General features: G+C 38.8%; 5 protein-coding genes across 5 annotated transcripts; 3 read left to right on the top strand and 2 right to left on the bottom strand.

Annotated features, from left to right (window-relative positions):
* Window positions 1-124: 124 nt before the first annotated feature.
* Window positions 125-3,151, bottom strand: SNU114 (U5 snRNP GTPase SNU114; the record flags this gene model as incomplete). Its single annotated transcript, XM_018366288.1, has 1 exon — window positions 125-3,151. One exon carries the CDS (start codon window positions 3,149-3,151, stop codon window positions 125-127), a length of 3,027 nt encoding a protein of 1,008 aa, XP_018220880.1.
* Window positions 3,152-3,446: 295 nt separating this feature from the next.
* On the top strand, window positions 3,447-5,306 carry TPO5 (Tpo5p; the record flags this gene model as incomplete). The annotated part of the gene is made up of 1 exon (XM_018366287.1): window positions 3,447-5,306. The coding sequence occupies one exon, from the start codon at window positions 3,447-3,449 to the stop codon at window positions 5,304-5,306; it is 1,860 nt and encodes a 619-aa protein (XP_018220879.1).
* A 74-nt stretch (window positions 5,307-5,380) lies between these two features.
* Window positions 5,381-6,892, bottom strand: ZRT3 (Zn(2+) transporter ZRT3; the record flags this gene model as incomplete). The annotated part of the gene is made up of 1 exon (XM_018366286.1): window positions 5,381-6,892. The coding sequence occupies one exon, from the start codon at window positions 6,890-6,892 to the stop codon at window positions 5,381-5,383; it is 1,512 nt and encodes a 503-aa protein (XP_018220878.1).
* An 808-nt stretch (window positions 6,893-7,700) lies between these two features.
* Window positions 7,701-10,193, top strand: LST4 (Lst4p; the record flags this gene model as incomplete). The annotated part of the gene is made up of 1 exon (XM_018366285.1): window positions 7,701-10,193. One exon carries the CDS (start codon window positions 7,701-7,703, stop codon window positions 10,191-10,193), a length of 2,493 nt encoding a protein of 830 aa, XP_018220877.1.
* An 851-nt stretch (window positions 10,194-11,044) lies between these two features.
* On the top strand, window positions 11,045-12,457 carry STE3 (Ste3p; the record flags this gene model as incomplete). Its single annotated transcript, XM_018366284.1, has 1 exon — window positions 11,045-12,457. The coding sequence occupies one exon, from the start codon at window positions 11,045-11,047 to the stop codon at window positions 12,455-12,457; it is 1,413 nt and encodes a 470-aa protein (XP_018220876.1).
* Between the last annotated feature and the right edge of the window lie 672 nt (window positions 12,458-13,129).

The raw sequence follows: 13,129 nt of genomic DNA, 5'->3' as shown, positions 1-13,129 counted from the left end.
GCTGAAAATAAAAATTTTTCAGTTGCCGATGAGCATATATATCACTATACACGTTATATGAATAAAAACCGTTTATAGAGTTATTGTCTATATGCTATGTATAACTCTTAAATACGCTACAATTTTACAATACCAAGTCATTTTCCCTCAATTGTACAAACAGCTCGGTACTTATATATTTTTCTAATGTTGGGCCATCATTCGACATAAACCCGCCTGTAGAAATACCCTTCCTCCTTCTTGTTTTCATCACAAAATCACGGCTTAAACTATTAATTGGTGCAGGCTTCAATTTTGGAATAAAGGCATCTTTATCCAAAACATCACCGGGCACTTTTCTCCATATCTTATTCCAGAAGTACAATTGGCACATCCCCAGACCGTTTGTCGATATTCTTAAATCGGTTTCAAACCCTGCTGATTCGATAACAGGAATTTGTCCGCGAATTTCCAACAACGGTGTTCCTACAAGCTTCGTTATCTTGTATAATCGACTGCCGCGTCTTTTCTTGAACAGTTCTTCAACTATTGGTAACAGTGGAGCGTGAACCATAACGTCAACTTCGTAAATGGGCTCTAATAATGTGGGTGTTGCTGTCAACAGACCAACGTAACAGGCCTTCTTCATCAACGGAATTGTTTGACTTTTCATTACATCAACACTTATGCCAGAAGGCTCTGCAATCCCTAACAATTTATACTGAACACCATAGATCGGCTCTTCTGCCAGCGGCCCTTCTTTCACGGCCCAGTAAAAGCCTTGTATTATTTGTTGCTTATACTTTGCTAGTAATTCAGGGCTTACTTCATCCGGTAAGGTATCATTAATCAACACATTCCCGTTATAGAACGACCAAACGTTCCTCGATGCTAAAGAATCCCAGTTATACTCTGTTCTCAATATCTTGGACAGTTTTTTGGGATTATCCATAATTTGGTCAACATCCAAACTGTTTTGGCCTTTTCCTAATCTGTTCTTACTCAAGTCCTGAATCATTTTAGAATCCATTGGTTCCGCTGTGACACTAATCGATATGCTCTGGACGTCTTTATCACTTGAACGTGATACAGAGTTATTCACAGGGATTGAAGCGAATGATTCACTTGAGCAACTTTCAGAAAAAACAGTTAAAGGATCTGAAATTTTGATTTCTATATTTGCATACCTTGCTCTTAAATCATACAGCAAGCAGTCCATATATAATTCCCCATTCCCCAGTATTACATGTTCACCGGATTCCTCTACTTTGATAATCGCACCTGGATAGTACTTTGAGATTTTGCTTAGAGCGTCCAATAACTTAGGGAGCTCCCTTGGTAATAACGGTTGAAGAACGATTTTGAACACTGGTTGAATTATATAATCCAAAGGCTTAAAATAATTTAGTGACATCATCTCTCTTTTATTATTGACAGAATACAAAGTAGCTGATTTGATGTATGCATCGGAAATACCCTTTACAAGTACTATCTGTCCTTTGGATGCTTCGTGGACAGGATAAACATATCTACCACCTAGTAAACAGATTTCTTCTATTTCACAAATTGGCGTTTCATCTTCTTCTTCCTCTTCTTCGTCGTGGGTTTCCATAGCAAAACTTCCATGCAATTGCCTCTTTTGGCGGGATTCGGATTGCAAAGAATCTAAAACACGTATGTGGTCCCCTCTCTTCAAATGGCCCGAATAAACGCGTACGAGAGACCATTCTGCTCCACCATAATCCAAAGTTTTCAAAACATGAGCCCAAAAAACTTTTTCTGAGATATCTTCACGAGGACCTGAGAGATGACATATTTTATTTTCTATTAAGCTTAGAGGGTCATAACAATTCGTGATCGAATCCACGAGACCGGTCTGATCTCTGAATATTAACTGCAGAACGTGCTTTAAAAATGGCTGTGGGTCATACTTAAGAGCTTCTTGTGTTAAAGTAACTTTAAAGTTAGTTTTTAACAAAGTCTTCAATTTATCTTTCTCCATAGCGAGAGCATAGGAGAATAGTTTATAGAGTGGATTAAGAATAAACTCAACAAAAGTTGGGTACTTTCCAATATTTTCGAATGGTTTCATTTGGAATTTGCCTTTATGAAAGTAAATCTCACCCCACAACCGTGCAGTAAATTCATTTATCTTAGAAGAAGAGATCGAAGAGGAATAATAATAGTTTACGAATTCCTTAACAGTGAATGTAAAACCTAGCTTTGTTGATGCAAAAATGATATCATTGGATGTCGGTGAAAACACCTTTCCCTTGGTAAACGAATTGATGTCTCTGATTATATGACTTAATTTCAAATATGCGTCCATTGGCGGTAGTTTTAGATCTAAAATCAGCCTATCAAGCTTGTTTATAACAAAGCACATACCTAGTTTATTTCTGATACTCTGTTTGATCAACTGTTCTACAACAGAAGTTACACCTTCGACAACATCTATTACAATTAAAGCTATGTCGCTCGCAGCAAGAGTAACAGCCGTTTCATCCATGAAATTAACATGCCCTGGGGCGTCTAAGAAATTTATCATGCTGGACTTAGATTCCAGATCAGTACAAAGTAAAGTGGATCCATTAACTTTGAGAGAGATACCTCGATCTATCTCCTGTTTTAAATTGTCCATATATTTCAACGGTTTCCAACCGAGTTCTACGTTTTTAGACATATCTGGGATCCGTTTGTGTGATTCAGTCACCAAGAGATCCACCAGAGAGGTCTTGCCTGAATGAAGAGGCCCGATTATACCAACATTCCTTATTCTTTCTGGGATGTCGGCAATGGATAGCATATAATCTCGATCATACTTGGTTTTTGGAATGTTTTTTTTCAATTGTGTAAAAATTGTATGTTCTTGTAGTTTTGTTCGTTGTGCTACTGGCTCTACTAAAGGGGTTTCCGTTGACTGTGTGTTCTCGGTTTCTATTAGCACTTCCACGTCTTTGCCGTAAGGATGTTCCACGGTGGTTCCGACTTCCTTTTCATCCGCCACAGTAATTAGTTGATGGCTTCCAGTTTCACTTTCCCTATCACTGTTGTCAAACATAACCGTTTCATATTGTTCTTCCTCATCTAGCACACTTCCTTCTTCATCAGAATCAAAAGGATCAGCTCCGACTAGATTTCCGAACTCATCAAATAAATCATCACCCTCCATTTTGCGGTTTAGTTGTAATTACTACTGTATACGCACTCTTGTGGAAACAGTACTTCGCCACTTTCAGCCGTTGGTAATACGTAGCTTTAAAGCCTTGTTTTCTGCTCTGCACCTTCGAATTTTTTCAGGCCTTTCCGGCATTAAAATTTCCGCAATGAGGCTTTAACAGCCATTAATCATCTCATTAAAACAAGACGATAACAGCAGGCCATTATCTTTATACAGGATACTGGTGTGCGCTATAGGGTTCGTCTTTGTACCATTGAATAAACAAGAAACAACCAATAAATGGAAAATGCCCGAGTACACATTATTGGCTGATAATATAAGGGAGAATATTGCCCATTTCGATCCACATGACTTATTTGAAAACTTGCACACCATTGTCCATGAAGATGACAATCAAGAGAACGAGGAAGCTGAGCATTTCAATTATGATCAAGTGCTGGATAAGTCCTTACTGTCAAGAAGTTCTATTGTGGGCCTTGGTTTAGGTTTAATGAGTCCGGTATTAGGAATGTGCACAAGCATGGCTATTGGACTAATCAACGGTGGCCCATTAACTATAATGCTGGGATTCCTAATAAGTGGGGTGTGCATATGGTTCTCTTCTCTTTCACTCGGGGAGATTGTGTCTAAATTTCCAATGGAACTGCATGTCGGGAGTGCCATGTTAGCGCCAGAGAAACTCAAGCTGGCATGCTCCTGGTACACAGGGTGGTTGATGCTTATAGGGAATTGGACGATGAGCACGAGTATCACTTTTGCAGGTGCTCAACTAACTATTTCTCTGATTTTGATGACAAACTCAGATCTTATATCCGAATCACATTTGATATTTTACACAGTCATTGTATTCTATTTAGTGGTGACCATTGTAGGCTTCGTGAATTTGAAGTTTGCAAGATTCATTGAAACAATAAACAAAGTATGCGTTTATTGGATCATATATGCTATCATATTTATTGATATTCTCTTACTAATATTTCACAAAGGAAAATTTAGATCTTTGAAGTACGCACTATTTCATTTTGACAATGGTCTATCGGGATACAAAAGTGCATTTCTTTCGTTCATTATTGGCTTCCAACAATCCAACTTTACTCTACAAGGTTTCAGTATGCTACCTGCTTTAGCAGATGAAGTCAAGGTCCCTGAAAGGGATATTCCCCGTGGTATGTCGAATGCCGTATTACTATCTGCATTTTCTGGGGTTATTTTCCTCATACCAATAATGCTAATCCTTCCTGATAATGATTTACTCTTTACAAATCATAAAGTTCTTCCAATTGTGAACATTTTTACAAAATCAACCGATTCGGTGGTTCTATCATTCTTCTTAGTGCTCCTGATCTTAGGTAATTTGTTGTTTTCTGGAATTGGTTCAATTACCACATCTTCCCGTGCTGTTTATAGTTTTAGTCGTGACCGTGCTATACCGCATTATGATAAATGGACGTATGTGGAGCCGGATTCTCAATCAAAAGTCCCAAAGAATTCTATCATATTGAGTATGGTAATATCATATTTCCTTGGACTGTTAGCATTGATTTCTACAGCTGCGTTTAATGCCTTCATAGGAGCCGCGGTATTGTGTCTCTGTTCGGCAACTTTCATTCCTTTGGTTTTAGTACTGTTTACCAGAAGAAGGGCCATTCGGAGTGCACCTGTGAAGATTAGATATAAATTCGGTTGGTTTATCAACATTATTTCTATTGCCTGGCTATTATTATCTATGGTTTCCGTTTGTCTGCCAACGCAGGTTCCCGTGACTTTCAAAACGATGAATTACGCTTTGATGGTTTACATATTTTGTATCCTGGCGATCACTGGTCTCTATTTCAAGTGGGGGAAGTATAATTTTAGGTTGCCTTTAGCTGATGACATCAAGGCACCGATTCCGAGTGATCCGGAAGAAACAGTTTTTGAGTTAGATGATAGTAATGTTGAGCATACCATGAGCTCTGAGGTCACAATGCAAGGCTCTACACGGGGCAAATCAGAAGAGAGTTTAGGGAAACCTTATCTACAGGACAATTTTGAAAATCCATTTGAAGAGAATGAGGAAAACGTGATAACTGATGATGATAGTGGTGAGCAGCACGTACAGGAACAGGGATTCGATCTCGCTGATGATCGCAGGCACGATATATGATCGCGATTATGGACCATTTATTCAAGTTAAAGGAAGTTTATATAGTAAGCAAGAATATACGTGTATTTAATTTATCAAGTGAATAAGGCACTTGCTAGGATAAGCAAAACACCAGTGCAACACCATTTTAGGCAAGTCGTACCAGAACAGTGAGACTGTTTCATTTCTTCATCTCCTTCATCTGAATGATGATGATGCCCATCGCTAAAGCCAATACCGGTTTGGAACATTTGCAAACCAATTACCAACAAGAATCCTGCGGTGATGCTCAATAAGAGATCCATATTTGGTTCGTGGTCCTTTGGAGTGCTACCCCTGAAAATAAAATAACCTATTAATGCCCCCAATGGCTGAGAACCACCACCGAGGACGGCAGTAATTAAAATGGCAACCCATTTAGACTTGAATGCAGTGTAAAATGGCAAAGTCATTGCGAACCCCTCAACGAAATTATGAATCGTCAAACTTAAAAAGATAGAAAACCCCAAGGATTTTGAGGAATCTGATCTATTGGTGTAGAAAATAATGAAACCTTCAGGAAATTTATGCAGTGCCAAGACTAGACAGGTCTGCATACCAATGGACAATAGTTTCGAGAAGGGCGTTTCTAAATGATGATGGTGATGGTACAAAGAGGCGTTTTCATGATGAGATTGTGTTTCCACCAATGGGGCTGGTTCCTCAGCTATGTTGCTACCCAAAGATGACGACAGAGAGTGCGATGACTGATTGGAGCCGTAGTTCTCAGAGGTTCCAGAGGTATGATTATGACGGCTCGAAAGGAAATTTTTACGATACAGTGATAAATTTTCCAAATCATAACCAACATTATTCTCCATACAAACAAGACCGCGATGGTCCTTAGCATCCCCCTGTAGGTTATCGTCAGACTCGCTGGAACCATGAGAAACATCTCCTTCATCTTGAGACGACTTTATAACTGGCGGAACGCAAGCAATATACTCTGGCTCTTCAGATTGCAGCACTGGTGTGCACTCGTTCAAGTCGCGACACTCACCTTCTGATTTTCTTCGTGTTAGCAAATCAATCAAAGATAGCTTTCTTTTCATTTTGGGCCTCTGGTTGTCCTTTGAGAGCAATGCGTCATTTTCAGACACGCTAGAAGATGAGGTCAGTTGGCCATGTCCAGAGGGAGAATTTTCTATATCTTGATCGTTATCGAGATGCGAACGCGAATGCGAATGTGAATGTGATTGTGATTGTGATTGTGACAGCGAGTGTACATGCGAATGTGTACCATTGTCAGACTTATCGGCACAGTGCACCAAGGATTCGCTAGCAAAGGCATGAACCAGGTAGTTCAGGAAAAAACTGAGGCAAATACCAATGAGCAACCCAGGAAACACCTTGAACCGGTTTGATTTGTCAATCCGAGGCAGCAGCATGTACAGCGACGTGGTTATCATGGACCCAGCACTTAGAGAGAGACCGTAATTGACCAGCTTCGACTGGCTGTTCCGCTTGTTATCAAACGCAACCGATATCAACGGCACACACAGTGCCCCTAGTATACAAAGCACCGACGATATCAGAGAATACAGTAACCATCTAGGAATTCCTTCCATTTTCCGCGTATCTTTCCTTGATTATAGGACCCCGTTTGAACAATGATACACAAATTAAGAGCAGCTTATATAATTACAGGCCGTTCGTTTTATGATTAGAAGATATACCAGAGGATTGAAGCTTATTTTCATAGAAAAGTCTTACCACCCTTAAGGTAGTTGTCACAACCCACGGAGCAGCGTTAAAGGTGCAGAATGATAAAAATGGACCATTCGAACGGTATATCCACTACTGAGGTGTCATGATTGCATCTATTTGGGGGCCGAGGGAGTGTGCAACGGAAGTATGCAATGGTTGTTGCAGTTGGAGCGTCTCCAATTAGAAGTCTAACATACGTTTGGTTGGATCCTGAGTGTGGTGCACGGGACTTCTGGGCCCATGGGTAAGGAATCATCGCAACAAAATTTTCTATTTGGCGATCTGGTGAGAAGAGTGTTTAAGTGGTGATCCAATAGGGAATGAGGGTAAAGGCTGGTTTCGTTAAGGGCTCGTTGGTAGGTCAGTATTGTTTTCCATTAATAGATAGAAGCCGCTTTCTGTTTTCTGTTTGCTTTTTGTTTATCTTCATTTTGGGTACACGTGCGTGTTTCATCTAGTGGATGATTTGAACGAACCGGGTTCTCAGGATTGATTGATTGATCTGCTTTAGTGTTGCACATATTGCGAGTAGCGTCTGTTGCTGTCGATAAAACAAAGAAGAGACAGAGGTATCTCGAACCCTGTTGGCGAGAGCTTCTAGTACCGTTTGCTCGTTATAGTGCCTCGTGGGTGGCCGTATAGAGAAGGTGAAAGGGTGTGCTTGCTTCGATGTTAGGTAATTTGTTGAGGAACAAGACCAATGTATCTGCTTCTGAGAAGAATCCAGATCGTTCCGAATTCTCATCGGTCGTGCCCAATGTTTCTGTGTATTGTAAAGCAGCCAACACAGGAACTACGAAGACTGCTGTTGGGGCGCTTCTAGACACTGCCGTCAATGTGGAAAAGCATTCGGAACTGCTGTCGACCACTTCTCCACCTATCTTAGACCATATCTCGGATGATTTAAAACTTAAGCTCTTCGGCTCTAGGGATGTCCCCTATAGTCGTCCCATTGATTCGCTACAAAAAAACGGCGGGCTTTGTACTGACAAAATAACCTCAATCAATGAGGGTACGCACGCATTTAGGATTTTGATCATCGAAGAAGCTGGTCAAATGGCGTGTAGGAACAATTATCGTGATATCTTCGATTACACCACCTCAAAAATCTCAAACTCGATGGACCAAATACGGCCTAGTGAATTGAAGGAGTACATATTTGGTTCTCCTGTGAGAGCGTCAGACTTGACTCAATGTGACAAGATCAGGACCATTCCTAACTCGGATTTGGTGCTGATAACTAGGATATTTTATTACATGCACCAATACAACCGTATTGCGATTAGCGTATGCATTCCTAAGATATTGCTGCCAGTGGTAGCTGAGTCTTGGTCTTGTCTTTCATCGTGGTTGACCCAAACTCAAAAAATGCTCACTGTTTTTTTAAATAAAAATCGTGCAATGCAAGAGAATACTGGTAACAACAGTAACAATCTAATTATAAGGTTATCGAACATAGACATCAAAACATATTACCCAAAGGAAATCGAAATCATGGTTCAAACTTTGCAGAAAAGACTTATTCCTTGTTTGCGCTCTTTGTCTGAAATCCCAAGACTTTTCTTGTACCCTGAGACATTCAAAGAATTCGTTCATGTTTGGTTCAAGAGCATATTTAACTGGATTGAAATTAAGGATGGTCCCAAATTGGGATTTCTTCCCCTTTTGATGGCAATAATCATATCAGATTACAGAGAAACGATGAAAGAATTGACGACGTCCAAAATCGTTATTCTTTCAGGAAATATGGTGGTTGCGAACAAGTTATTGTTTATCTTATCTGCCTTATTAGAGCCAAAATACAAGGGGAAAGTAACAATACGGCACGAAGGTCTGGACCCAGATTCATCTGCCGCATCAAAAACTGAATCTAATTACAACATTGGAAGTAAATCTGAGGCGGAGTTGAGCACGTTAACTTCAACTGACAATCTTCCGGGCCGCGCAGATAGCAATAATAATCATAGTAATTTTAACACTAACAACAACAACAACAACAACAACAGCATCGGATCTCCTAATTTTCACTCTTTGAGAAAAGGCTGGCAAATACCGAACCGGAGGAATTCAAATACTTCAGTTTCTGTATCTTCGAGTGAATCTTTAGCTGAAGTTATTCAGCCTTCCTCGTTTAAAAGTGGAAGTAGCTCGATGCATTATTTGTCGTCTTCCATTTCTAGTCAACCTGGATCGTATGGGTCCTGGTTCAATAAGAGACCGACATTGTCTCAATTTTTTCAACCAAGTCCTTCTCTAAAACACAACGAATCTTGGGAAAGATTGCAAACGACTGCTGGTAATTTGCACAGGACTTCTAGTTCTTCTTCTCTGCAACAAGCCACCTCTAGGCTATCATTAACTACACCACAACAATCTCCTTCTATTAGTGAATATGATGAGTATCCTTGGATGGGGACCCCAGGCTCTCCTAATGTTGGAGAATCATCGCATGCTCTCCCATTTATCAAGAATATATCATATAAGTTTCCACTGAAGAATGTTGATCTAAAAAGAGATTGTCAACGAATTTCTCAAAACGATATATTGGATGAAGCTTTTGAAAGAATATGCCAACCTTCATTGAATGATTTAGGCTCCAGTTACGAAATTTTCCCAGGCAATTCCTCGTATGCAGATATATTGACTACCGATATAGATATTGGTGATGAGCTGATGAATAAACCACTGGAACTGTTGCCCAAATATACAATGTATATGACCCATTTTAGCAACTTTTTCCAATTACAAGCGTGTCCCGCCGGCCAAGAATCTGAGAGTAGAATAACTAATTCCATGAAAATTGATCTATTGAAAGCAGATTACACAAGGAGTTTACTGGTTTCATTACGCTCGAGAGACATCAGAGATATTGCGCTAAAAAGAGAGTTCACCAGTAATAGTAACCATAATAACCCTAATATTTATGATGAAAACTTCACTGGTAAAAGGAATTATGTGCTGAAGCAGAAAACTAAAAAAATATTTTCCTGTGGTAAGATTGGTAGATTGGGTTCCAGCCTAGAAAATTGTGTTAATTTTGTTGAGAGTAGTATAAAGAGTGCGATGATATTGTATGATGATAACAGAATAAACGCAGATCTGCGAGATTCTGAAGCTCTACGGATCTTTTCATCTCTTGTTCATTACTGTGATGCAAGTTAGCGTTTCTTCATTTCATGTTATTTAATATATTTATCTTGTTATTTAGTACCCATGTTTGTTTCTTTCTTCATATACGTTTCTAGTATTCGTTTACCGGTTTTTCGAGTACGTTTGAGTTATTGTCATTTTAATAAGCGACTACACCTTTTGTTGCTATTTATTTCATTCTTTAGGTGTGGGTAATAGATCGTATCATCACAAAATTAGAAGACCTCAGGGTCCATCAAAAGACCTTTTGGATAGATTATTTTATTTGTTTTCAGGTAGAGTGGCCGAGTCCTCCAGAAACATGCTATTGTTAAAGTAAAAGGTAGTACATGGTAACGCTTGCTCAACAATGTGTCTCTTGTTCACACCAGCGATGAGTAATTCCGATACACTGAATGCTTAGCACCAAACATAGAACAGCTTTCAAATTGTAGTGATACAAGAAACATAATTGACTTAAACTACCAAAATTGAAATCGTATGTATGGGTGCTAGAACCTCTTAGAAGTGTCGGTGCAAAATTTTCTGTCATTGTGACACTAATTAGGAAACTTTTCGACTATCAATGCTTAAATGTAGAAATAATTGTGAAAACTTTGAAACTTTATCTACAACTGCATCGTTTGGATGCGTTTCACCTCGTTGTAATCTAGGAGAGGCTTGATTTTGCATGCGGTAGACGTAAAACAGTTCTTTTAAAATGGCATATATATAATGCTGGAACGGAACTGTTATTGCATGCATTCTCGAACGTTTTATGGAGTAATGACACCTTTATTCAGCATTACCTTTAACTGAAAGTTACGACGCTTAAGTAGAAAAGAAAATCGTTAGAAAACATCATTTTTTTCTATCAAAGCCTTATGTCATACAAGTCAGCAATAATAGGACTATGTCTACTTGGTGTGATATTACTCATACCACCTTTAGCGTGGCATTCCAAGACCAAGAATATTCCGGCTATAATTTTGATAACGTGGTTGCTCATAATGAATATAACGTGTATTGTAGACGCGGCTATATGGAGTGGTGAAGACTTCCTAACAAGATGGGATGGTAAAGGTTGGTGTGATATTGTTATCAAACTGCAAGTCGGTGCGAATATTGGTATATCGTGTGCCGTCACTAACATAATCTATAACTTGCATGCTATTTTGAAGGCAGATAGTGTTCTACCAAATTTGTCATCGTGGAAAAAGATTGTCAGAGATCTTCTGATAAGTCTACTGACACCGGTAATAGTCATGGGGTTCTCGTATTTATTACAAGTGTTCAGGTACGGTATCGCTCGTTATAATGGTTGCCAGAACCTACTGTCACCAACATGGATTACTACCGTCCTATATACAGTATGGATGCTTATATGGTCACTGGTCGGCGCCGTTTATGCCACTTTGGTATTGTTTGTGTTTTATAAAAAACGCAAAGACGTCAGGGATATTTTACATTGTACCAATTCCGGCTTGAACTTAACAAGGTTTGCAAGACTATTGATCTTTTGCTTTATCATTATACTGGTTATGTTTCCCTTTTCCATTTACTGCTTCGTTCAAGACCTCCAACAAGTGGGTGGACATTATAGCTTCAAAGATACACATTCGAGTACAATCTGGAATACTATCATTAAATTTGACCCTGGCAGGCCAGTTTATAATATTTGGCTTTACGTTTTGATGTCCTGTTTGGTGTTTCTAATCTTTGGATTGGGCTCTGATGCCTTAGAGATGTATTCTAAGTTCCTGCGTTCAATTAAATTGGGCTTCGTACTGGATCTATGGAAGAATTTTGTTGATAAGAATAAAGAAAAACGTGTTGGGAAACTACTCAATAAGTTATCCTCAGGTAAAGAGCGCCATAATCCTTTCTCCACAGACTCCGAAAATTATATTACCACAGGTACAGAAGGGTACTCCCCTGGTGCAGGCACGCCGATATCTCAAGCACATTTCTATGTTGATTATCGAATTCCAGAAGATCTTGGAAAATCGCAAAATAGAAGCAAAAAGAGCTTGTTCAATAGCAATAAAGCAGACGGTATTTTTAATGATGTGGAACTTAAAGAGAGCAGGCACATACCTTACCTTACACAAGGACAGAACATTGATGACGGAATCTCACTCGGCGGTTTTTCAAAAGTCACATTGGATTGCTCGGAAAAGTCAGATAATTGTGCAAGCTCTTATTTTGAAGGAGAAAGCCTCTGTTACTCGCCGACTTCTAAGCAAGAAGACTTTAGCTCAAATGAACCTAGTTCAGAAGACACCGCATTTCGTTGAAATAACTTTTCTTTGTCATTGGAAGTGGAAACAATCACTAGTTAATGATAATTGACTTTATAAGACCTTGATGATGTTGCATATTTACTTAAAAGTACAAAATAAAAGATTATATTAATTTATATGTACATATTATCATTTTGTTTTTTTATGTTTTTTTGTTTTTTTAGCGTTTCCCATTTTTTTTTTTTAACATAAATTGAGAACAGCGAAAAGTGTTTAATAATTAAGAATAAAAAAAAATACTTTTAGAATTTCACACCAAAGAGATCAAAATATATCTTACACGAACAGCGCTTTTTCACGTGCTGTTACCGAGAGCACCAGCTTAAATAAGAGGGTGCTTGTGCGTTAACTATTATAGAAACTTTTGGAGTATTTATTTGAAGGCAACATGGCATATACAAATATGAAAAAGCTTCTCTTTCTAGCTTATAAGCAAAGAAAACTCCGGTACTTACCATTGGCGATTTCTTTTTCTTTATTCTCCACAAACAGAACTGCACTTACTGCTTGTGTCATTCAACAAGATTATTACTGTCATAAAGAACCGTACGTGAAAAGTGATATAATACTGGGGCTCATAAAAATGCCAAAATAATAGAATTAGGTGTTCTTAGGTAACTGTGTTTAGTATATTAAGATTTATAAAATTAGCTTATATTTCAACTC

The sequence above is a fragment of the Saccharomyces eubayanus genome, chromosome XI (genome assembly GCF_001298625.1).
Source record: "Saccharomyces eubayanus strain FM1318 chromosome XI, whole genome shotgun sequence".
Lineage (NCBI taxonomy): Eukaryota > Fungi > Ascomycota > Saccharomycetes > Saccharomycetales > Saccharomycetaceae > Saccharomyces > Saccharomyces eubayanus.
The sequence above is the reverse complement of the archived record's forward strand: the minus strand, read 5'-3'. Positions and strand labels throughout refer to the sequence as shown.